The sequence below is a fragment of the Myotis myotis genome, unplaced genomic scaffold, assembly GCF_014108235.1.
Source record: "Myotis myotis isolate mMyoMyo1 unplaced genomic scaffold, mMyoMyo1.p scaffold_m19_p_6, whole genome shotgun sequence".
NCBI classification, from domain to species: Eukaryota; Metazoa; Chordata; class Mammalia; order Chiroptera; family Vespertilionidae; genus Myotis; species Myotis myotis.
In genome coordinates, this window is record NW_023416368.1 from 49557143 (window position 1) to 49583365 (window position 26223).

Consider the following 26223-nt stretch of genomic DNA (forward strand, 5'->3'; position numbering starts at 1 on the left):
TTTTTAAAAATCACAAAATGGCCCACTTCTTCCTATAACCTGTGCCACCCACAGGGTTGTGAATTTTAAAACACTGAAGAATTTCTTATCTGGATAATTTCCCTCAAACCCAGTAATGGAATCCTTTTCTTAAGCAACCCGCTTGCTTCTTCCTCTTATAGGCTCATTTTCTGTAAGTCTGTCAAAGCTAATTATCTCCCCTCACAAATTTATTGCTCTTCAGTGTATCATAAACACATATATTATGAAAAGTTGAAGAAAATAAGTGAAGTGTGCATTATACTGTGAAGGAAAAGACAGACATAAATAATTATCTAAAGTATCCACTCTTTGCTAATAGAGTAGTGAAAATGGCATTAGAAAGAGTGAATGAGAATACCACAGCCAGCCCCTGCTCCCACCCTCGCATCCCCTTCCATATATGGTTGTCCCCAACCCCATGAGCCAATATCAGAACCAGGGGTGGGCAAACTTTTTGACTGGTGGGCCACAATGGGTTCTTAAACTGGATCGGAGGGCCGGAACAAAAGCATGGATGGAGTGTTTGTGTGAACTAATATAAATTCAAAGTAAACATCATTACATAAAAGGGTACATTTTTTTTTTTTTTTTTTTAGTTTTATTCATTTCAAACGGGCTGTATCCGGCCCGCGGGCCGTAGTTTGCCCAAGGCTGGACTATACCATCACTTTAGGGTAAAGAGGGAAGCAAAATTCTTAGGTTTGCAATCCTTCAACATTCTAGACCACAGATAAACACCAAGCCTACCAAACCAGTAACACAGACAACCTGTGCCTGGCCAAGGGGACAAAGCATGACTCCCACAAGCTCACACTGTCATTACGCTCCCTTGCTGTTGTTACCTATTTCTCCGTGTTCTCATTCCAATCTTGGACCACAGACTCAATGGTAATAAAAGGCCCTGAACAATTCATATCAGTCCTTTCAATCTAAGAAAAGGATCAAACACTGAAAAAAGCAACAGCCCATTTGAATTTCAATAGCCCGCTGCCAGATAGCCTTGATCCGCAAAGTCCCAGCTGATCGCACTCGGTCACCCTCAGTTACCACTGCGTGTTCCGGTTCGCTGTGGCCTCCAGACTGCTCCACTCTAACAAGTGCAAACTGCCCAGAATAGTTTTTGCATGTGGTTATTTACTGTGATGACAGACAACCTTTTTTCACATATTCCTTCTATAGGTTCTGGGAATTAAGCAACGTGAGATCCAAATCTCAAATCATGGTTCCCATGCCTCATTGAAGAAAACAAATGTTTTTAAAAACCCAGTAGCAGCTGCAAAGCATTTAGGGATGTCTGGTTAAACTGCAAAATAGGTTTTCCACCATTGAGCCACACCAAATCTACACTGAGAAGAAGTTGCTTCTTTACACAAGCCACTTCTGTTTACCAAACATCTGGTCAAGGGCGAGTGCAGGATGTGAAGAGTCACAGAATGTTACCATCCTGAGGTGTGGATCTGGACACACCACTGTGAGAAAATACCTGGGGTGATTAAAGATAAACACCATCTGCACGCTGGGCAAAGGCGGCCCTTGCTCTAGCCACACACTCTACTCACTGAGACAGGAGAAAGGACTGAATTCCACAGTAGATTAGAAATGGGGACAGAGGAGCCCAGGACAGAAAAGGGGAGCAACCACAGGGAATGTATATTTTACTCCTGCTGGGAACTGGCATTTTATCACTTCTGAAGCCAAAACTCAAGAGTAAACTATCAAAACAGTGTTATCTTATTCCTTTTACTTAGTATCCAGAAAATTTTCTTGGGTCCTGACATGTCAGATTTCTTTGCAGAAATATTAACTCAGGTACTCCAATTAAAAGTATATAACCATAGTTATTAAACTCCCTTAAGAAAAACCAATAGGTCTGAAACACTTTTTGTAACATGTTTTTCTTTTTATTCAATGCTAATAATAAAAAATTAACATGTCTTGAATTCTTACAGATAATTTTGCGACCTTTGCTAGGTGTTTTATATTTACTACTCAGAATAATCTATTACCATATTTTTTAAGCAAAATCCAACAACTTTTATTGCTTAAAGTATTACATGTCTCCTTTCTGCCTCCCCCGCATTAACCGCCCCCCCCGCCCCCGCCACTCCCATCCCTGAGGACAAGCCTCCAGCACCCCAGTGTCTGTGTCCATTGGTCATGCTAATATGCATGCATACAAGTCCTTTGGTTGCTCTCTAACCCCCCCTCCCCTGCCCTCTCCCTGAGGTTGGACAGTCGGAAACACCATAACAAGGCACAACTTGATTCTAGTCATTTATTGGCTGTTACAAATTACCTCTGCACCTTTTTCAAAGAGGATAAGAAAATGCTTTCCAAAGGAATCAGAAATTCGAAGTTTACAGCAATGTGGCTGCAATCTCAATAGCTTTTAGAAAGTCGTTGTTGTTTAATAATTACAATCTGATAACCATTTATCTGCTTATCACCAATAGAAAGGTAAATGTTATACTTCATAGAAAATGCAAGGCAGTAGCTCACCTTGCACAGAGATGAAAGTCATCTTCATAACATTCTCGCACTAGAAATGAAAGAAACAGATCCAGGGAAAATCAGAAACAAATACAAGAAAAGTGAGATGACACTCCTGAGAGAGACAGTAGAGTAGCAAACCTAAACTTGACTCTTTAGACTTGACTTGACAGCAGTGAAATCATATGGCCTGACTGAGCAGCAACTTTAACGGTCTCTTAGTTACCACAGTGGACGGCCCGGGTGCGAGATCAGGAGCAAGCCTCCTTCACGCACACAGCCAACTGTTGCTCTTCAAGCTACTGAAACAGAAGAGACCTCGCTGCCCTCAGTCTGAATCCCACACCCTGAAGTCCGCACTAAGCTCCTAGTCCTAGCCCATTACCTTAGCTGGCTAAAAGGATTTTTCTTACTAAGATGCTACGTCCCACAGATAAATGGCAGAAAATGGCTGCCACAAAGCAGCATTTAGGTCATCAACCTTCTTCATCTCATGGCACGGATGAATTACTAAAATTCTGCAGCATGCCAAGAGATATATTTTTTGCCAATCTAACAAAAAAAATAAGTGTAATTTAATTCATTCACACTTTACAGATATTGTGTTTGTTGGCTGTTGTCATTTTTTAATTTTTTATATTTTTTAATATATTTTTCTTGATTTCAGAGAGGAAGGGAGAGGGAGGAAGAGATAGAAACGTCAATGATGAGAATCACTGATAGGTTGCCTCCTGCACGCCCTGCACTGGGGATTGAGTCCGCAACCCAGGCATGTGCCCTGACCGGGAATTGAACCGTAACCTCCTGGTTCATAGGTCGATGCTCAAACACTGAGCCACACTGGCCAGGCTCATTTTTTTTTTTTTTTTTTTTTTTTTTTGACAATCTAAGGGAAAAGAAGTCAGCGCCCCGACTAAACAGTCAGGTACTGCATTTTTTAAAAATTCCGGCGGCACACTGGTTGGAAATCGCTGTCACACATGGAGGCAGGATGCCTAGTTCACCGGAGTCACTTAGTAGAGAATGGCCTGTAAAGTTGAGGCCACCAAGCACTTCCACGCCACCCTTGGCTTATTTCTGTGGTTCAGATAAGTGCCACCTACATCTTGTACAGCTTTGCGGATGCCCCTGTCACTGTGACAACGGTGAAACAAGCAGTGGAAAAGGACAGGGGAAAGGGAGGCACGCAGGCCAGGAGGGAGGAGGGAGGCCAGGAGATGACAAAGCGGGGCTCCTCGTGGTGAAACGGGCAAGGCCCAGCACTACCACGCGTCTTCATTTTGGCTCTTGTTCAAACTGATCTTAAAACCTGAAGGCAAGTCAGGAAGGTGAAGACTCCTCCTGGGGAGAGCACGTTGTTGAAGAAATGCAGGTGCTCACACAGCCTTTTCCGGAAGGAACACCTCCGCCAGGTGAAGGCGGAATAATGTAGCAGCGAAGAGCATGGATTCTGGAGCCAAAGTGCTCTGGCTCCCTAAAAATAGAGGCTCCAGTTAGCAGCTTTCCTCTCGGGGGAGGGAAGCTGCTAGGCTAGAGGTAAACCAGGATGCCCAAGGACTCCAGTGAAGGGCAGCCCTCAGACCCCCCCCAGCGCGCGCGCGTACAATGAAAACCGAAAGGACCCCTCACTGTCTACACAGCTGCTGCCGGTGGCTGTCAAGGTGAGTCCATTTTGATGCATTTTCCACAGTCGGCCAGGTCAGCAGGTTGTTATTACCACATTACACAGACGACTGGATTAGTCAGGGCAATTTAACTGTAGGAGGTGGCAACTCAGACCTGAGATTTGTATGACCACGCAAACCTGCACCCACGGCCACCCCAGGCACTGCGTCACCAACTGAACTACATTTTAGAAATACAGCCACACGGGCCTGTGAAACACAAAGCCGGGGAAAGGGGAAGGAACTACAAACTTGTTCAAGGAAGTGAGTTTCCCACCCTCAGGGCCTGAGCAGGAGGGGTAAGCAGAGTCCTCCTAACTCAGTGATGGCAAACCTTTTGAGCTCGGCGTGTCAGCATTTTGAAAAACCCTAACTTAACTCTGGTGCCGTGTCACATATAGAAATTTTTTGATCTTTGCAACCATAGTAAAACAAAGACTTATATTTTTGATATTTATTTTATATATTTAAATGCCATTTAACAAAGAAAAATCAACCAAAAAAATGAGTTCGAGTGTCACCTCTGACACGTGTGTCATAGGTTCGCCATCACTGTCCTAACTTCTTCTTTAGGCCAGAGGAAAAGAAGGAAAGTCATTCCTGTAAGATGTGTTGCCAGATATACAGACTTTGAAGACTAATCATGTTTCCCCTAGACTGCATAGACCAACACCAGTTACTAGGGTTGATACCTTTTAAAGCAATATTTTAAAGGAGACACAATTATCATCTGCCCTAAAATGGGTAGTAATATAATTCAGATGCTATATGATATCATATTAGATCAAGACATTTTTTTGGCCAACTTTTTCTGTTTATACAAATTACATCTATAGAAAGAAGTCCTAATCTGTGCTACAGAAATGCTGACATATGTACAGGGGAAATATGGATAAGGATGTTCATTGTAGTAATGTTAAATTGGCAATGGGGGAGGGGGGAGAAAAAGAGAGAGAAACCATCAATGTGTCTTACAACAGGGGATCATTCAACAAACTATGGAACATCCACATTATGAAATGCTATCTAAGAGTTAAAAAGAATGAATTGAGGATCTAATCTACATGTATTGATTTGGATAGCTCTCTGAAATACAGTATGTGGAAAAAGTGGATCTCAAAACCTTGTGTAATATAATTTCATTGATGTGGGAAAAAACTAACATCCAATGATATACAACATTTAGTATACATGTAAGCAAACAGAAGAAGGTCTGGAGAGAGATATTCTAAACCATGGTAACTTCTAAGAAGGGGGTAACATTGAGAGAGAGGAATTACATCACTTCTTAATCTACTTACTTGCAGTTAATTTATTCTACACATATTTAGCGTTCCTCCCATGTACAGGTAGGTCTTTTTCTGGTCATGAGGATAGAAAGATGAAGAGATAAAATCCTTGTCCTTATCTAACTGCTGTTTTATTTCAATATTATTTTAAAGTGTTATAATTTAATAAAGAACATGTTGAGCCCTAGGTGATTTGGCTCAGTGGATGGAGCACTAGACTGTGGACTGGTCAAGGGCACATGCTTGGGTTGCAGGCTCAATCCCCAGTAGTGGGCATACAGGAGGCAGCCAATCAGTGATTCTCTCTCATCATTAATGTTTCTATCTCTCCCTCCCTCTCCCTTCCTCTATGAAATCAATAAAAAATATATATTTGAATAAATAAATAAATAAATAAATAAGATGTTGAAATCCCTTCTGCAGTATTTCAGCCAATTGAACAACTTTTGCTACAACATTTTCACTCATCAAGACAGCCTATTTCATCTTTGAACAGCTTTAATTTTCATGTAATTTTGCGTTGTGTGTGTTTAATATTAAAACAAACCTGGCTCCTAATAACTGCCAACCACTGATCCTAACCTATCCCCTTGAGGCCACAAAGAGCCCATCTAGTCCTTTCTTACATGGCAGCCCTTCAAATATGTTAAGAAAGCAACCATATCATCTCCTAAGTCAGACTGAACACCTCCAAGTCTTCCACCTGTCCTTCCTGTGACATGGGTGCAAGTCTTGCACCACCTTGCTTTGCTTGCTCCTTCTAAATGCTTTCCTCTTTGTCTAATTTCCTCTAAAATCTTGATGTCAAGCCATGGTGCTTACAAGTCACCTGGTCAAAACAAGGGAAGCAAAGACGATCATCTACCTCATTTTTAACAACCATACTTTCACCTTATTCTTTGTCGTGCCAGCTAATCCTCTCCATCGACAAAGTGATTTTATTGAAAGAAAGAAAGAAAGAAAGAAAGAAAGAAAGAAAGAAAGAAGGAAGGAAGGAAGGAAGGAAGGAAGGAAGGAAGGAAGGAAGGAAGGGAAAGAAAGAAAGGCCCTAACTGGCTTGGCTCAGTGGATAGAGCGTCAGCCTGCGGACTCAAGGGTCCCAGGTTCGATTCCAGTCAAGGGCATGTACCTTGGTTGCGGGCACATCCCCAGTAGGGGTTGAGGCAGCTGATCGGTGTTTCTAACTCTCTATCCCTCTCCCTTCCTCTCTGTAAAAAAATCAATAAAATATAAATTAAAAAAAGAAGGAAAAAAAAATGCTGTTATAGAAAACAATGCAAGAACGCTACAGCTATAGAAAGGTTGTAAGAAGATACAAAGCGTTTAGCACCCTTAGGATTTTCCTAAATGTCAGTTTATTAATGACCTCCATTAGCACATTCTCCTAAAACCACAAAGACCGTTTCATATACCTCATCTGAAACATGAAACGGTGCCCTGCTGTGTGAGCCAGAGACAGCAAGGATGCCACTGTATCCCAGGGCCTGGAAATGCTGTCCAATAGGAAGCCCTTGCTCAATGCCTAGTCATTAGACCTTGGCCTGTGCATGAGTGAAACATGCCTCAAATCACTCAACTTTACGTCTGCATGTGGGCAGGAGGCAAACAATGAAGCAAAAATGAACATGATTCATAAAAATAGGCCTAGCATTTCATTTGAGCCTAACGACTACACTGTAAGGTAAAAAGAGTGAGTACTGTTCACCTTCCTGATAGGCAAGGAGAGAGAGGCAGACAGGAAATGAAAGGCCGGCCTGTCACGGGGCTGGAGCTGAAATCCAAGGCAGCAGTCCTCTGACTTCTTCCCAGCCACTCTCCCACATGGCAGCGCCTCCCTGCTCCCCTCTGCGGGCAGTGAGAGTGCTGGGGAAGTTGTGAGTGTCTCTGCCCTGTGTGTTGGCAACCATGGAGGGGAGCCCCTTGTTTACAGCAGGGTTTCTCAACAGCAGCAATCCTTGTATTTGGACCTGGTAATGCTTTGTGGGGCGTGCACTTGTAGGTCTAGCAGCGTCCCTGGCTTTTCCCCACTACACAGTGCAGCATCCCTCCAGTTGTGAAAACCCAAATGTCTCCCAATGTTGCCAAATGTTGGGGGTGGGTGGGCATAATCCCTATGGAATGAAAAATCACTGATTTAAAGGAAACCACAGTGAATCCATTCAAATGGCCATAGTGATAATTTAAGAGAGCACTGAAATATTTTAGGAAATGGATTTCTTTCCATTTACAAACAATATCGCCATTAGCTCTGGAAAATACATATTTGCATTTCAGTGGGGTCTGCAGGCTCAGAACAGATTACAAAAAGCACACTTTACCTCTGCAAACTCCCAAGGCACCAGGTACCGTCTGTTCACCACAAATAAGCAAAACCCAGCATCTCCCGTATGTGTCTCTCCCTGGCCATCCATTCCAGGTGATGCGAAACCCTCACCCCTCTAGCCTCTCCTCCCTGAGGTACCGCACTTCCTTAAAGCCCATCAGTGGGTACCAGTCCCTTTAGATTCACTGTCAATCACTGATTACTTTCAACATCTACCAAACAATCAAAGAAAGAAATAACCAGCCACTGTGAGGATAAAGGGCACTGCGGAGCTTGTCTTTTAGAGCCCTGCAAGCTTAGGAGTCATCGTTACGACCCGGGCTGAAGCTGCACAGACTCAGGGCTCTTCAACTTCTCCTTTGCAGGGAGAGAAGTGCCTGCCCAGACACGAGTTTTCTGGAGGTGGAGAAAGGTATCCTGCGATGGAGGGGAGATACGGAACGTGTCCTAAGAAACTCTCCGGGTGTCCAAGCAAACGCTGGAGAGAGTTCACACCAGGAAACATGACATACCAGATTCTCCCCAACAGGATGGAGAGTGAAGGAGTCAGAAACGAAATGCTGGAGGTGGTTAGTTAAAAATTAAACATTTCACTTAAGTTTTCTACAGCTGTTAAGCCATTGCTAAGGAGGATGGCTATAAGTTATTCCTATTTTCAAAGCTCCTACTTCAGCATAAAGGTCATTCCAACCAATGGGAGGTCCAATATAATTAAAAAGAAGTGTCTAAATGATTCTCCAGGAATCACTTTCCTTATGTCAGAGGAAATACCTCGAGCCTTTTGAGATTTGTATTAAATCCCCCAAGGACAGTGCGCATAGCTTGCCTTAAAAAACCCAAGCCACTAGCAGTCATTTCTTTTTTCCATGCCTGTGTGTATCTGGCCCTCGGGGAATGCTGTGCTTCTTTCCTAAATGCAGTTGCTTACCCACATCGCAAACTGTTTAACAGATGCAATAGCCAGGTAGACTTAAAAAAAAAAAGTGTACTCCTTCTCTGAATGGAAGCCTGGGATTTTGAAGCATTTATTATATATAGCAGCCTCTTAACTTCATCTCCTGAGTATTTCTTTAGTTCTTATTTCTTTAGCCCTTTAAACTTTCTTAGATTTGAACATACACAACAATTTTAAGTGAAGGATAATTAATCAGTTCTTGGTGATAGCTGATTCGCAGAAGCTGCATTTCCAAGTAACAAACATGAATAATGAATTTTTGGAATGCATCTGCCTGAAAAGCATGCTGTATTTTTTAATGGAACTATAATTTGGGGGATCCTATAACTGTGGAACAGTCACCTGTAAATCAGGTTTTTTGGGGGCAGAAACCAATGACAAATTAGTTTGAAAGAACAGGAAAGTAAAGCATAGTACTTTACTTAAAATGTCATGAGGAGGGGATATAACTCAGCCTGAAGCTGTTGAGAAGTCACTGGCATCAAGCCTAATGCTGCTGAAAAAACAAACCAACAAAAAAACCTGTTATCCCCTTAACCTTAGCTAGAATAACACTGAAAGTCTACAAAGAATAAACATTGCAAAAGTCTTGGATGTAAGAATGTGATTTAGTAGTTTAACTTATACGAAGTATTAGGGTCTATGTACCAATGTTGTTGAAGGGATGAATGAAATTGTAAAATTCAGTCTATTCTCTATTTTTGTGCTAATAAAGAGTACATGGTATGCAAAACCAAATCCATAATTGATCTAAAATAACTGGAATCTCACTCAGTGATTTTATTATGAGAGTAGGGAGCACCAAAATTAAATTTCTCTTCTTAGTGCTTCTTCCCAACCTTTGGTAAAGGTGATAGAGATCAGAGAGGAGACCAAAAGGCTGGCAGTAGGAGGGGGAAGGGAAACAAAGCAAGCACCCACAGGATCTGAAAACTGAAAACCAGCTCTGAATAACAGAGTTTCAAAAAATGCAAAGCCAGTTGGGAAAGTTAAAAGGCATAGATTATGAAGTCTCAGGTTTTAAATATGTCCCTCATTATAAGACTTTCATGTCTGATTGATTGATTTCACAGTTCTCTGTGATGGGTAATGTGAAAAAGATGACAGAATTTGGTCATCCTAAATTCCAAGAATGCAGGACTGTTAAATAACAAACATAGAGCACTCATCACAAATAATATTCCATCAATGACATTAAATGAAACACAAGTACTTCTAATGTGTCCAACAATTACTATGTAATGTGCACCATGGTTTCTTATACTAGACTCCTTCCATGTATGTAGCACACTAAGGGGAGAGAAGGAGGAGAGGTGGGAGGGATGGGTGGGAGAGAGGCTAGGAGAGATGTCTCCCCCATTATTATCTAAACCAAATGGAAGAACCCGGTCAGGAAACCTCTTAAACAACAGTTGGCTCTTGGTCTCAGAGAAGTATTTAGAAAATAACTCTATCTAATTATTTTAAGGTTTAAGACTCTCATCCTTCTTCTTACAGAAATGTCAGTAAACCATGCACCTGGACTGTTTCTTTTCCCAGTGAGGTTCTAAAGCTTGCTTATAATTCTAATGAGACAGGATGGAAAGCGTCACATATATTACCTGCCTGAAAACTCAGCTTTCCCTGGGAACCAACTGGGCCTGAGAGCATTTTATAGATTATGATTAATGATTAACTAACTCTGCTTCTACTTTTCCGATCACTGGCTGCCCAGCACTAAATAAAATGCACCATACCAAAAGACATAAATAACAATTAATATGCACTAGAGCAGTGGTTCTCAACCTTCCTAATGCCGTGACCCTTTAATACAGTTCCTCATGTTGTGGTGACCCCCAATTTCATTGTTACAAATTGAACATAATTAAAGCAGTGATTAATCACAAAAACAATATGTAATTATATGTGTTTGCCGATGGTCTTAGGCGACCCCTGTCAAAGGGTCATTCGACCCTCAAAGGGGTCGCGACCCACAGGTTGAGAACCGCTGCACTAGAGCTTTTGGGGGGGGGGGGCGGGGAATGATTCTTGAAATTTCAAAGAAAAGACAAGCACTTATGAAGCACAGAGAAATGAAATTTCAAAGTAGTTTTTCACAAATGTAAGGTATACCTATGTGGGCTCTTGGGCTATGGAAGGCTTTTCAAGAAACATGTCAATCTTGTAACCCAGGACAGCAGAAGAGGAGAAGCCAATGAAAGGTCCAGAGGAAAGCTTTACAAGTGGTTTGACATTACAAGCTCGCAAAAACAACTGGATACAGAGCCAGTGATTTACCTTCAACAGGATAAGAAACAGGAAACCAGATTCACTTATAAGGAGCTTTAGCTATGGACTGATATGATGACATTTCCTGGATCTATTCCAGGAATGGATGAGAACGTTCTGGATAGGCTACGGTGTTCTCTAACATTCAATAATTAATATGCTTATTACCAAATGAATTTCATGGGATAAACACTTCAGAGCAGGAATCGCCTAGATTCCTGCAGTCAGTAAGCTGTGTATAAATTAAGCATGCTCTGAAAATTACGATGGCACTAAGGTAGTGAAAAGGTCGTGAAAACAGGGGAACTTAGCCAGATCAAGGCCTACTACCACCATTTTGCAAATCTGAAGACTGCACTGTCATGCATTTTGGTGTGCCTGAGTGATTACACCTTTGTCAAGTCCATGTATCTTTGGCTTGAAAATGAATTTGTCGGTTGGAATATACCTTAATATAAGCAGGAGTGCAGCTCCAAGTACAGAGAATGAACAATGTCTCCTTCTATTACCACAAATAATTAAAACTATTTTAGGAAAAGGCACATTTTCAACTGAGACTCTCTAATAAGTGAAATCAATAGGCCTCACCGATAAATCCTGGAGGGGAACACTTCTGTATAAATAAAGTGTGTGTCAGGGAAAAATCGTTCGACTACATGTCCAGGTAAAGCAGCTTCCAACGCAGGCCTGTGCACCAGGCTTTCTAACAGGGCTGTTAGAGACCCACGCAAAACCCAGGCCCCTCCCAGCAGTCTGGAGCCAAGGAAGGTTTCTGTTTCACCTCATCTACCCTGCTTTTTGTTTGCTTGTTTGTTTTTCATGCATATGCTTGTAAATGTGTGAGATAAGAAAACAAATCAAGAGGTAAAGGCCTGATTAGACAGCCTTCTTAACCCAAGCCAGGCAGAAAGAGAACTGATCGATATTTAGTACTTTGGACATATTGGCTCTACGAAGGTAAACAATAGCAATAAACAGAAAAGAATCCTATTCATCTTTATTTTTATCATTATTATTATTATTATTATTTGGTTCTGACTGACTACTGCTTTTCTTTAGGGCTTTCCAAATAAAGGGCCCAGTGTGTGAACTACATATAATTGCTCTGTGCCCTACCAGAGCACAACTATAAGCCAGCAGCCAATTCAAGAAAATCAAGATCAACATTTTCTTTGCAACCCCTTTTTCAAGAGTTTATCTTGTACACAGGCTAAGTTAAAATACCCTTTCATTTCAGGGGCCAATGTGAATTCCTAATTATTTTTAAAGAAAAGTAAATTGTAGAGGATGGAGTTGATTGTTTCCTTTTTGTGGTACATAGAATTCACATGCAATCCTTTGCTTAAGATTTAAGGCTGTTTATTTTCATCACACTCAGCACACATACTTGCCACTGGTATCAGCGAGAGATGCATGTGAAATACAGCTGAAGCTAGAGTATGCTCCGATTCTGCACACCATCCATTCAAGTAAGCAGTATCTTTTCATTTACAAAAGTAAGCCCTCGCTTGGGCTTGCTACGTCCTTCCAGGTGAAGTCAGCATCCTGGACTTGCTTCCACCTGCGGACGTATTTGAACACAGGCGCGCGCACCCCGAGACCTCCCCTGGGCCCCTCCGAGGGCCCATGTGGCACCCTCCATAGAACACCACCTGAACACAAAAACTTTCTGGCCGTAAACTCTACTGCTGTCGCTCCGCGAGGTAAAGCGACTGAGCACAGGGGAAGGCGCTGGCTTTTGTTCCAGTGGTGCCCAGCGGACGAGGTCAGATCCACAGCAGTTCTCCACCCCAAAGGTCGGGGGAGATTCCGTGGTGCTGGGATTTGGGGGCTTTACGAAAACAGCCCATTTCTACGCCATCCGCGCGAACAAATACAGAAAAGGGGGCGTGGAGTAGGCAAGGATGATATCCTTAGTGCCTGGCAAATCCTTAGGTTCCCAACGTGAGTCTCCAGACCTGCGGAAGGGCGCAAGCGGGGCGGGAAGAAGAGTCCAGGCGGACTGGGGGAAATAGGTACGCCGAGGGCGCAGGAGATACAGTCAGGATGCAGGGCCTGCCCCGCCTCCGGGGACAATCAGACAAGCTACAGTGTGCCAGTGGTTTGGGGCTTCCTGTTTGTAAGGCGAGAACCGCCCTCCCTGACTCTCTGACACTCGTTCTTCCTCAAAACCAAGTCCGCCTCTTCTTCGCGCGCGGGTCTGGCTCCGTTGCCGGAGGAGGAGGGCGGAGGGCGGAGGGCGGAGGCGGGAGCGGGGTGGGAGCGGCCACGGGGCGGGGGCAGGGCGGCGGGGCGCTGCGCCCCTCCCAGCCCGCGGCCTCGGGGACGGAGCAGGGCCGCGAGGCGGACAAAGCGTTTCTCGCTCCCTCCCCCACGGCCGCGTCCCAGAAGGGAGGGGGAAAGCGGGCTGCAGGAGGACGATCTGGGAGAGGAGGAAGGGGAGGAGGAAGGTGCTGCCGGCGGGACTGGGCAGGATCGCGCCAAGGAGGGAGGGCAGGGAGGAGGGGCTGGGCGGCCTCGGAGAACGGGGAGGAGGACAGGAATCTTGAAGGCCAAGATAAACAAATTGTTCCTCTTCACGTGCGGGGCGGGGGAGGTGGGGAGGGTGGGGAGCGAGCGAGGCCGCCTAGCCTCTTCCCCTCCCCCAAGCCGGCTCTTTGTCACCGAGCGCCCGGCACTAGCCTGCGGCGGCACCGCACCGCCCCCGGCGCCGATGACTCCCAGGCCCAGGACGGGTGCGATTTATCCACCGCACACTGCGAGGGCCGCCGATCGAGGTGCGGTGTGCCAGGGGCACGGGCAAAGGCGCTCCGCACGCTCAGACTCCCACCGCCCGGCCCGCTGCGCACACCCGCGCCTCACTAACCCGGGCGGCGCGGTGGGGGAAGGGGCTGCAGACACCTTTCCGAGCTTCCGGCCTCCCCCACCCTGGAAGGAAAGCAAAAGAACCTGAGAGAGGAGATAAGAGAAAGGATTCTACCCTCAGGGTTAGGGAGTGGGAACTGCCCCTTCCTCCCGGAGAAGTTAAGCCATTGGCTGCTCAGTCTACCTCGAACCCACCCACCCAGCCATTTAAGCCTCTTTCACCTCCCAGCTACCATCCACTCCTCCGGGCTTCTATGCCGGGCCCGGAAAGTTGGCGGGGGTCGAAGCGGAGAAGCTCAGTGCACGCGAGTTTGAGAGTAGGAGGGGACACAGTCCCCAGTGAAGTTGCGTGGCGGGGACTCCTGGTACAGAGGACTCAGTTCTCCCCTCCCGCCCCCGCCAGGCCGCTCTTCGCTCGACCCAACCCGCAGCTCCACCTGCCGGGCCAGACCCCCGTCTCCAGCCGCCGAGGAGCGCACCCGCGCCCCGCATCCGCGCGCGCTCCCGCGGAGGCGCGCTGCGGCCATCCTCGCTCGCTTCTCACCCACTTCAAAGTTCATTCACAAAACTCTCAGACTTTCTCAGCCCAAAGGGGGTGAGCTGGGGAGAAAAGGCGAGAGCCTCTCGCTTCCCCCACCGCCACCCTAGGGATTGAGGGCCTGGTGCCCGCCCAGAATCTGCGACAGCATCAATTTCTCCCCGACCCCGGCGGATGTGCGGAGAGGGGTGGGCGAAGGGGGACGGGTCTGAGAAGGCGAGGCGGCTTTTCGAGGGGAGGGGAGAGGTGGGGTGGGATGGGGTGGGGTGGGAGCGATGAAGAGGAGGAGCGAGGTTTTAACTCTGGGTTCACACTCTTTCAAATCCGTATCTAAGAAAAGGAGAGGAGAAAAAAACTTTTCCAGTGCCTCCCTCCGCTGCTCCTCCAGGCTCCCTCCGCCCCTCGCAGTCGTGACTGGCTTCTCCCCTCTCGCCCCCTCTTCCCCACATCTGACAACCCTGACAGATTAACAGGTAGCGGCGACCGCAGCTTTTCCCTCTCAGAAAAGTTGACATTAACCCTTCGGCCCACCTCGCCCGCCGTGCAAATCAGACCCCCGTCCCCCAATGTAAGAAGCTCCAGCACCACCAACCCCAGGCGCGCGCGCGCGCCCCGTGCCCACTGCCCGCGCGCCCTCACCATGATCAGCGTGTGATTCCTCTGCTCAGCCGAGGCAGCCTCCGCATCTTGCTGGGGTTTGCTCTGGTGCTGCTGCTTGCCGGCGCCCGATTTCTTGGCCCTCTGCTCCAGAGTGCGCTGGTAGAGGCTCACCGTGTCCCGACGCTCCAGCTCCAGCTGCTCCACCTGAGCCTGCTGGTACCTGTTCTCGCAATTGACGTGGTGCCTCCGGCAGCCTTCGATGCGCTGGCGGAGCCGCTCCACCACGGTGCTGTGCTTGGGAACGGCCGCCGAGCTGCCGCCGTGGCCCCCGGAGCCGCCGCCGCCGCCACAGCCGGCAGCGGGGTGATTGCTACTCGGAGCAGCTGGAGTACTATTGGGAGTATTATTCACACCGATCCCGGCCCCGGCGAGGCTGCTGTTCAGGCTACTGTTGATGCAAATACTACTGCCATTCGCGGCAGCAGCGGGGGCTGCGAAATCCCCCATCCTGCTCCCCGGGCACACTATTTTGGAAGAACTTTTTTTATCCACCCCCCTATCAGCCTCCTCCTTGGGTCCAAGGATTAAAATAGTTTAAGTGGAACGCGGGGGAGACGCAAGCACATGGATGGAAACAGCAATCCCGACGGGGCAAAAAAAAGGGGGGGGGAGAGATTTTGGGGTGGTTTTTTGTTTCCCTTTTTTGTAAAAACTGTAAAGCTCAAGGAGAAAAAAAGGGGGGATCAAAATGCCATCAGACACCTATCAACAAAAAGAATCACAACAAAACTGAGCCAGCAGCAAATCGGGTTGCAACTCAAGGGGAGATCCGCTCCTCTCCTGCCTTCTTTTTATAATCCATTATTTTCTAATAAATTCCAGGAGATTTCCGGTGGTTGGCAAGCATTTTCTCCCTACGTACCGAAAAACACACCCCATGTACACACACAAGCATATGCCTCCAGTGCGGACACGCGCGACACACACTCACTCCACACCGCATCGGAAAACGGCAAGCTTGCTTATTGCATTTTCCTTCCACAAAAAAGTTTTGGTGTTTATGCCGCCCCGTGTTCTCAAAGTACTTTGGCTGCTCAGTTGCATTTCACAGGATCCTAGATAGCGAATCCTCGGGCTGGGGGAAGTAAACACATGGACAGTCCGAGGCGACTGCAAAAGTAGATCGGTGAAGTCCTTTGCAAAACGCCGCGCGGAGAGCAGCCCCTAACGCTCGGCTGGGCTGCCGCTGCCGCCGCTGCTCCTGCCACCATCACAATGATCAACTGCTCGCCGCCGCCACCGCCGCCGCCGCCGCCGCCTCCTCCTCCTCCTCTCGCTCCTCCACCTCCTCCTCCTCCTCCATGCCAGCGGAGTGATATCAGGACGCGCGAGCTCAGTAAACACGGCAGCGGCGGCGGCTGGAGGCCGTGAGACAAGCCCGGGGGCACGGTGCAAAACCCGGCCCGGACTTTCACCCGGCAGGAGCGGGCGCGACACACACCGGCGCCGGGCGCCTGGCTCCTGCCTCCCGCCTCCCTGGCCTCCCGCTTCCCGCCCCTCCCACGCCCCCAAGCTCACTACAACCCAGGCTAGGAACCAGAGCTGCCAGAACAGAAAAAGAAAGATTCTGGGGGATCTTGGGAATGAATTAACTTTTAACGTGTGTGTGTGTGTGTGTGTGTGTGTGTGTGTACACACAAGCGCGGGGGGGTGGGGGGAGGGTCACATGGACACGCCTGGCTAGATTTCCTTATTCCAAGAGAGGTATCAAGCTAGCCCAAGTTGCTGTTATACATTTATGCATTATATTGCAGAACTGTGCATGACCAGGCAGAAACATTGAAGCTCCACAGCAGCTGTCTGTCATCCCTATCCAAGTGGAAAGAAAAAGGCAAATGAGTGACTTGTTTTTAAAACCCAGGTAATAAGTCTATCCTAGTAATAACCCTCGTTATGGACACTTGTTCAAATTTTAGGCCAGTCCTAACACACACATGCTGAATTCTGAACAAAAAGAAATAGGCACCAAAAAGACTTGGAATATTATTTAATTTAGTGTATATGATTGTTGTTATTAAGGCAATTATTGTTTTACTTACTCTTGGGAAAAAAATTAAAGAAGCAGGGACTTGAAGGTGAGACTAACAGTACATTTTAACAGACTGTTTTGAACACTAGGTGCTAATGACAGCAGTAATTAAGGGCCCTTCGTAAATCAAGTGGAAAGATTGCAGATTTCATGCACTAGAACTCTAGGAAAAACACAGCATTTCACAGTTTGTCATGACCAAAACAAAAACAAGCAAAAATAACAGGATTACTTTATTAGTAGATATATTTCTTTCTGTTTAAATGAATTCACAAGTACAATTAAAATGAAATAGTGACTACAGAAAGCAATCTAAACTTTCCATCGTATTTCCAGATATTGACTATTTTAAAAAACAACAATTAAGGATCAGATATAATATTCTTGGTTCTGGACTTAACCCATTGTATAATTTTAAAAAAATTAAAATAGAGAAACAACATTTTTGTGATCATCAGAATAAAATCTTGTGTGCTATCAATAATAAGGCATTTTGTATTATCTCAATAAATCTTATAGAATTCGTTTTTAGGGTAAAAAATATACCCCAGTTTTCTAAAATAGCCAGGAATAAAAGAACTTTGGGTCTCATGCATTAGTCATGAGATATGATTTAAGCCATCTTCATTTCTTGGCATTGCAGATTAGCATTGGGTGCTATTTCTAACCTCATAAAGTCAGCAACATGAAGCTATATTTTTCTTCAATTAATCAGGTTTATATGGTGAACTATATCTTTAACATCACTGGATTATATGATAAAATGGGCAGCAAAATATTAACGTGGTGTGAAGTTACCGCCTAATAGTGAAACCAAGGAGGGAGAGTATCTGTCAATGGAAGTTGCCATATTTTTTCAGAGGGCTCGTTACTGAGCATGCTGTATCATAACTGCCCCTCATAGTCTGTTAGAAAATTACATTGAATTAGTGCTATAGCAAGGCATCAGATCATAAAAACCTAGAGAAAACTATAAAAAGTTACAAGAAAAAGACTTCACAAAGTGGCCTTTGTCTTTTTCACACATTCAGTGAATAATATCTCTATTAATTCAGGAAACACCAGCTTCACTGTAGAGAGGAAGCCATGACTCTGCATTCATTCTCATCTCTCTCCAGGGTAGTTTAGCTCTTACCCCTTTTCCTACTCCATGTGCCTACAACCACACGCGACTACAATTTGATTTACAAAAGCAACAAGTTTGAGGGTCTTCATTCAGTTTTAAGACTTGGGTTCTAATTCCAGCTTTTTCCTGTGATTCCAAATTTAATTTTTCATTGAGAGTTCATTATTCTGGGGAAAAAAAATAGTACAACAATAGCAGCGACATGCATTCCCATCAAGCTCTTTACCTCTCTCCTATCATGAAGGGAAAGCAAAAATACACAAGAATTTGCATCCTTCTCTTTGGGGGACCAGCAGGTGGAGGACCACATTTGGTGGCTTTACCTCAGAAATGCCCAATGACAAATGGAGCCATTCTTGCACAACCACAGTCTAGTTTGCTGCCCAAGGTTAGTACATGAGTGGATTCTATAAAAAAGAAAGGTTGACTGCTCATGGGTGTATGAGTACACACACACACACACACCCCTATCTTTTATCTCATCAAGAGTGTAGGAGTAGCAGCCACAAGCTCCAAGACCAAAATGTGGGGAAAGAAAGAAAGAGAGGACTGTAAAACTGAGTGGTGGCCAATGGGGGGCCCGGGGGGCAGGGGAAGGCTGACCTGTGTAGTACTCTACTGTGACATATGTAAGATCAGAAACCCCATCCTAATTGTGAGGACAATTAGAAGAAAGAAGCAGGAAGTGAACACGACGAGTCTTGAGTAACGTAGACAAAGTCACCCTGAATTTGAGATGTTAATCTACTCTAGTGACCTTAGAAGAATCAGAGGCCTTTACACTGGCTACTTCTAGGCTCTCATGATATATCCCTGCAAAGTTGCCGGTTTTGCTGGTCACCATCCTGAAGAACTCCTTGGAAGTCAAAGGAAGTCCAAGTTCTCAGGAAGCAATTTTAGTCTCTTCTCCCTACACCAAGTCCTCTGATAGCATGACCATCTTTATCTTTGACGAGAGCCTGCTACGGAGCAGCACTTCCAGCTCAGAGCTATGGACACATCAGCAGTGCTGGTGCTCTAGAAAGGCGAAGGAATCTGAGATGCCACAGCAGTGATTCGAAAGCAATTACATGGCTACATCCCCAGACTCTGATGATATCTCTCGGGATACCGAGAAGAAGGGCTTGAGGAATAAGTACCTGCACCAGGTTGTCCTGAGGCTCTGGCTCTGAGCCAAAGTTGACAGTTCTAAGGAGCTGAACTAGATTCCCTTTGCTTTAGGCCAATTCTGTGTCATCCTCCCGTGTCCATCTGACAGGACCCAGTGTCCTAGTGATAAGAAAAAGGTTTTTGTGTAGAAACGTCAGTATATGTGCCACTTCTACTTCCCTACTAAGGTGGATCAATAGGACTGGCTTCATCATTATACCTTAAGAATGTACGTGGTGATTAAGGTAGAGTAGGAACCCTCTGTTATCTACTGTGAGTAAGCAGACATTTAAATATGCCCACAGAGTGGGCCCGGGCAATCCTGAATTACTAGCAGCAGGGGGTGTGTCCTCAACTGTCAAGCAAGGGCTGTCACTTCAATAATTCCACAAATATAGTTATGGCCTTCTGTGTACCAGGCACCTGTGGTAGGCACTGGAAATACAGCATAACAGGGTATAGAATATAGTCCCAGCTTCAATGATGGCCAACCAGATTCAGGGCAGGAGATGTAGTGATGGGACTGAGATAAAGTGGGTATGGGGACACATAAAAGAGGCTTCGGGGTGACTGCTTGGAGGTCTAGGAAGAACTCACTCCAAAAACTGGGTAGAAGCAAGGCAAGCAAAGGCTGGTGGCAGGTACGCAGTGGGAGCTGGGAAACAGCCAGGGCGAGGCCCTGAGGCCTGTGGTTTCAGCAGATCCACCAACAATGTCCTCTCGCAGGAGTGTGAGTGTGAGAGAGTATGAGGAGCAATGAGGCTGGGGCTGGGAAATAAGCAGGAGCTAGCTCCTTGGAACAATGCTGCCATTAAAAGGATTCAGGCTGCCCTGGCTCAGCAGATAGAGCATTGGCCTGTGGACTGAAGGGTCCTGGGTTCGATTCCAGTCAAGGGCACATGCCTGGGTTGCGGGCTCAATCCCCAGTAGGGGGAATGCAGGAGGCAGCCGATCAATGATTTGCTCTAATCATTGATGTTTCTATCTCTCCTTCTCTTTTCCTCTCTGATATCAATAAGAATATATATATTTAAAATTAAAAATAAAGGATTCAGGCTGATTGGCACTCCGTACTTGGCTGATGCAGCGGATGTATTATTCTGGTGTTGGCTAGAGTGCCTTCTGAAGAACCTGGTCCTATAAATTGTTTCACCAGAAAGGTTTCTGAGCCAAGGAAGTCGAGGAGATGATCCGTACCACCTCTTTCTCAAAGATTCATTACCGCACTGAAGGCCACACGAGGTCTTGCAGCAAAACATGCTTAACTTGAACCTAGCATTGCCCAGATCCTGTTATGTCTCACAGAATGAAACACTGTAGAGAGCTCGGGGTAGGAGAGCAAGAATCCAAGGCAGTTGTAGACTCACTTAAGTTCACAACAATTGCCTGTCAGGTGGTTTGTGACAAAGATGCAGTCCTCTGACCAGAATCACTAGCACTTAGGGCTCAAGGCCCTTCCCTAACCTTAATTGTGACCTTTAAGTGGTGGGGAAGGAGCAAAGCAAAGGCGAAAGTCCCAGAAGGCTGAATGTGAGTAGCCTTTTCAGCATCAGTACTCTGAGAATGTTGTATTATCTATCTCTATATAGTAAAACCTCTTTATTAGGGGGAAAGGTCAGATTTATTTAACTGGAAATCTTAATGACGGGATATATTTAAGGATATAGAGTTTCATTACTTTTAAAGTACGTACTCTGTCTAGTCTAACAATTACTGGCCTCTTGGAGTTATTTTAATGAGCTCTTTCTACCTAGTAAACCAACTGTATGTAGGTGACATCCCCTGTGGACTAGGGGTGTTTCAAAAGTTTGCTTCCTTAAGCATTTTCAATATTCCTAGAAAGAGCCTGTTTACATTATTGCTTTTCACTCTTTATTAAGAAGAGGTTTACTAAGCTCTAGACCAAGTCATAAAATTTGAGAAAAAATATGAATTGATGGAGTTTATTTTCTTATTCATATATATATGAGTTTTATTGTTATTAGGAGAAAGGTTATCTAAAGTCCATGGCAGACACATTTTTTAAAAACCTTTCATTCTGTTTTATATATACCTCTACTCTCAGTGCAAAATCACTTGATATAATAAGGCACCTGCCTTGAATAAGGTCTGGCTTCCAAGTTAAGATGTTGAAGACTTCTGAAATTTGGGAAAAATATTTATGAAATCTTTTATTTATTGGAGGCGTATCAGCAGACAAACTGTTAACTTTAGAAACAATTATTTAACAAATAATCAAAGAATTGAGTTGTATCTTTTTCTTATAAACATTTACTGGTGATCATTAATAGCAGCAGATATCATTTTAATGGCCAACATTCATTGAAACTTGCTCTTTTCCAGGCTCTACTATTAGCCTCACTTCACTGGTAAAGAAGCAGAAGGAACTTTGCCCAAAGCACAGATTAAAAGTGGCGGAGTCCAAATTTGAACCCAGAAGGTCTGACCCCAGAGAGCACACCCCTGAAGGAACATGACATGGAAGTAGGCTCCTAAGGTTCCTACTCATTTTAAGATTCTACATCTCTATGAAACTGAAATGACTACATTTTAGCCAGATCTCGCCTTAACAGAAGCCTGTGGCCGTAGCATTGAGAAGGGATTCAGCTCAGGTATCACCCTTCCAGAAAGCTGTCCTTGGCCATGCCTCCCTCAGCCCTCGTTCCCGGGGCTCTGAGAACCGTGAACATTTCTCCGCCTTGGCACTCGCATTATCACTTTGTGTTGTAACTGTCTCCTTACTCATCTGCCTCTCACTTACGTTTTATTGGTGTTTGGACCTATCACAGGGTACTGGCAAGACAGAGCTCTGTAACTGTGTTTCGGGGATGAGTGAAATGAATGAGTGACCAGTTCACAATTTATCACAGTTACAAAGTTGGAAAGGGAGTTGTGACCAGCCCTGGACAGTAGTCCCAGAGGAGAGGAATGCTGTGGGGCCATTTTGCAGAAACTATTGGAATGTAGTGGAAGAAAAGTATAGTAAGATGTGTTTTAGTTCAAAAGGCTGTTTCTCTGGTGCTCGAGGTAGGCTATAAATTGTCTTGGAGATGTGTAGGGGGGAAGAGAAGCAGATGGTCAGGCCAGCCTCACGGCAGACTCACTGCACCCTGCTGTCTGTCAGCAGGGGGAAGCGCTCACAGTTGTAATGCACCCATGGCCACGTGTCAGATAGTAGGCAAGGCTTTTCCACGTTTACCCCAATAACCCAACATAAACCAGAGTTAGTCTAAATGTGCCTTTAAGGTGAATTCACCTATATGCTCTTCCATTTACTTCATCTGTTCATCTGGCTTGGAAGATCTATATTGGAGCTTCTGAGAGTGAGTAGAGGAATGTACCAAATGCTGTGTACTTATTTTACTTCATGGATGGTGTAAGGGTTTTAAGGTAATTATAACAATACTAGTGGCCTGGTGCATGAAATTCATGCACAGAGTGGGGGGGTGGTCCCTCAGCCCAGCCTGCACCCTCTCCAATCTGGGACCCCTCAGGGGATGTCCCACAGGGATTGGGCCTCACCTGCCTGCCTGCCTGCCTGATTGCTCCTAACCACTCTTCCTGCTGGCCTGGTTGCCCCCAAATGCTCCCCCACTGGCCTTCTCACCCCCAACTGCCCCCCTTGCCAGCCTGCTTACCCCCAACTGCCCCCCTACACTGACCTGATTGCCCCCAACTGCACCCCCGCCAGCCTGCTTGCTCTCAACTGCCCCCCCTGCCGGCCTGATCACCCCCACTGCCCTCCCCTCCTGGCCTGATTGCCCCTAACCACCTCTGCCTCAGCCCCGCCACCATGGCTTTGTCCGCTAGGACGTCCAGAAGGTATCCCGATCTAATTAGCATATTACCCTTTTATTAGTAAAGATGCTTGAGGAAGATGTAATGCCACCAAATTATCACTCCCATGTTATAGATGAGAGAATGAAGGAATAAAGATTTTATATAACTTGCATACAAATCAGCTCTAAAGCCTCCATCTTATGCACCTGTCTGGATTCCCCTTTGGGTTGTTTTGTCACTATTGTAGGGGTCTTGTAGCCATTCTTTCACTATTGTCATTCATTCAGAAAATGTTTATTGAGGGCTGGGTTAGGTGTGAGAGATGCATACTTTAACAGAAACATTTTCCTCCCCAAAAGAGCTTACCAATCTAGTGGGGAGAAGGAAAGGTCAGTATTACAGCAGGTTAAATAAGAGAAGTATAGTCAGCTCTTGATTGACTAGCGTTTGAGGGAGGGATAGGTAAAGGTGTATTAATAATTAAAACAAGACTTGTAAGAAGGGGACTGGAAAAAAACAACCTAAGCTTAGTTAGAATTATACACCAATGTTAAAGAAAGGTTTACCATCCTATACATGTCATTGAAAAGTTAACAAATGATAAGATACAACAGTTTAAGAACACAAAGCATCATATTTCATTGTCTGATGAAAAATCACCCGAAGGTACCTGTTGAATGGTTTGATACTGTCTGTTCCTCAGCTGCATGCTTCCTTTTTAACATTGGAGCCAAGCCTAGGCAACACCACTTTGTCTCTGAGCAAACTGCATTCTTCACTGTTGTTCTAGTAGCCAGTCTAGGTCAGCAGTTTTTAAGCCACATTGAGCCCTAAGAATTCCCTCGGAGGGGCCTCGGGGGCTATTGTAGGAGGGGAGAGCAATTAATTGGTTGGGTATTAGCTCCTCTTCAACTCATCCACCTCCTCTTTGAATGTGGAGCACCATTTTCTTTGAATAAAGGGTTCCACACTAAAAAGAGTTTGAAAATAGTTCTATGTTTCACCTTGGTTTTTCGGGCAAACGCTCCCTCCTCTACCAATTTGCCACTCGGCATCACACACATATTATCATTTCATTCTCTTCTTGATGGCACCAAACCCCAGTTCACATTGGCTCTGAAATGGGTAACTTTGGATCCAAAGATTAATGACCCACTTGCTTAATGTCAGCTTCCTCAAATTTTTCTTCATTCCTCTGAGTTGGGCAGGTTAAGGATGGTCCAACCAAGTGTGTGATGAGATGGAGAAAACTGTATTTTCTAGAACCCCAGTGGAGTGCTGTGCCTCTCAGGAGAGACACTAGGATTATCTGCCTGTGTACAGGTGGGTGGGGTTTACGAGACCCTGGAGTCATGCAAAGGTCATATGGTTGACCATATGCCTGCTAAGAAGAGTGTGTCCTGGTATCACAAGGCTTTTGTCTTACTGAGTGGGGTAGGAAAGTTTGGGCCTGCAGAGGGGAGACCGCTAAGAGTGACCTCAGCTCTTCCACTGCCCTCACTTTCTACTTTGAGTAAATGCCAAGCAAAGTGACTTCAAGGGCCACCAAATGTGAACCTAGCCAGGTCATCCACATACCTTGGCCCAGTCATGCCTCTGGTTATTCATAGCTTTTGGTGAGGCCAGAAAACAATCTAATTTGAAATGCAACAATTTTAGGAACAGCGTATTAGTGCCCAGGAGACTCCAAAGGTCTCGGCTTTGGCTGCCATGCTCTTAATTTCTTCTGCATCCCCTCCAGCCAATTCTCTGATAAAGGACATTTTCAGCATGGGAGAAAGAAACAGTCATGATACTCAGCTTCCATAAGAAACAGACCTGGCACAGGGATGAAGTAATGGCTGGTAATGGCTGCCCAGGACAGTGGAAGTTCATTGATCCAATTCAGCTCAATCCGTGGATGAGTAACTGACAGATGTTGCAAAAAAGACAAGGCTGATTGGCAAAGGGCCCTGAAATAGAAACAGTGTGGCATCGGTTGGTTAAAGTGAAGTTCCAACCATAGACATCTTTATGGTAGGTCAATGTTATGCTAATCTGTAGTCATTAAATACAAAAGCACTGGTGTCTTTTTGAAAAACTATGTTAATCTGCCTTAAGTATTGTTGTTTTTGGCTTTTCAATTACCACACCCATGTCACCTGGTAACAGAATATCTTTATGTCTTTTCAAAATCCTCCAGGCTAAACATTCTCAGCCAATGGTTTGCCAAGGGGAGGGGAGACTGAGCCTCGCCTGGCTCCAGGGGCACGCTGGTCACCCAGATCGCCTTCCACTTGACCACAGTGATTGACTGAAAGATGGGGATGTGACTTGGGTTGGTCCAATTAAAGCTCTCTCTGGCAATTTTGTTGGAACTACCATACAAGGAACATTTTCTCAACCAGAAGTCATTTGTTAAGGACTATAAGTTTGCAGCTGCCTGGGTCAGCTTTGATATAACACGGACAAAGCCTGTTTGAAAAGAAAGCCAATCCAGAGAAATACAGAGCTGCGAAATGGCGAGTCCTTGTGACACCATTTCTGTCCTGGACCCAATTGGGCCCAAAGCCAGGAAGCCACTATTAGGAGATGGGATAAATAAAGGACGTTATATCCATATACCCAAACGAGCGACTGTTAAAATGAGTCATAGTTGGCTATGTTGATTGACATTGGAAGAGCTTCCTGACATATTATTGATTTTTTTTATTATTTTTTAAATGTTTTTCTTTTATTGATTTCAGAGAGGAAGGGAGAGGGAGAGAGATAGAAACATCAATGAAGAGGGAGAATCACTGATTGGCTGCCTCCTGCACAACCCCCACTGGGGATCAAGCCCACAACCTGGACATGTGCTTGGACCGGGAATCGAACCAGTGACCCTCCTGATTCATAGGTCGATGCTCAGGCACTGATCCACGCTGGTCGGGCTATTGTTGATTTTTAAAATCAGACTAAATAGCATTTTAAAAACACTCATAAAATCATGTAATTTTGTATATGTAAATCTAGCAAACTCTAGAAAGCTAGTTAAAACAACATTACTCTAGGACTTTAGGTGCTTTTTACCATCATTTATTCTTT

At 45.3% G+C, this 26223-nt stretch overlaps 1 protein-coding gene across 2 annotated transcripts in view; it reads right to left on the bottom strand.

Annotated features, from left to right (window-relative positions):
- MAML3 (mastermind like transcriptional coactivator 3) overlaps positions 1-16468 on the bottom strand; it is a 387866-nt gene extending 371398 nt beyond the window's left edge. Inside the window, exon 1 of one of the 2 annotated variants that reach the window (XM_036313470.1) lies at positions 15053-16468. In XM_036313470.1, coding sequence (XP_036169363.1) covers positions 15053-15520 — 468 coding nt within the window. In that variant the 5' untranslated portion in view covers positions 15521-16468. The remainder of the gene's footprint in view (positions 1-15052) is intronic. The other variant, XM_036313469.1, reaches the window with a different exon arrangement.
- Between the last annotated feature and the right edge of the window lie 9755 nt (positions 16469-26223).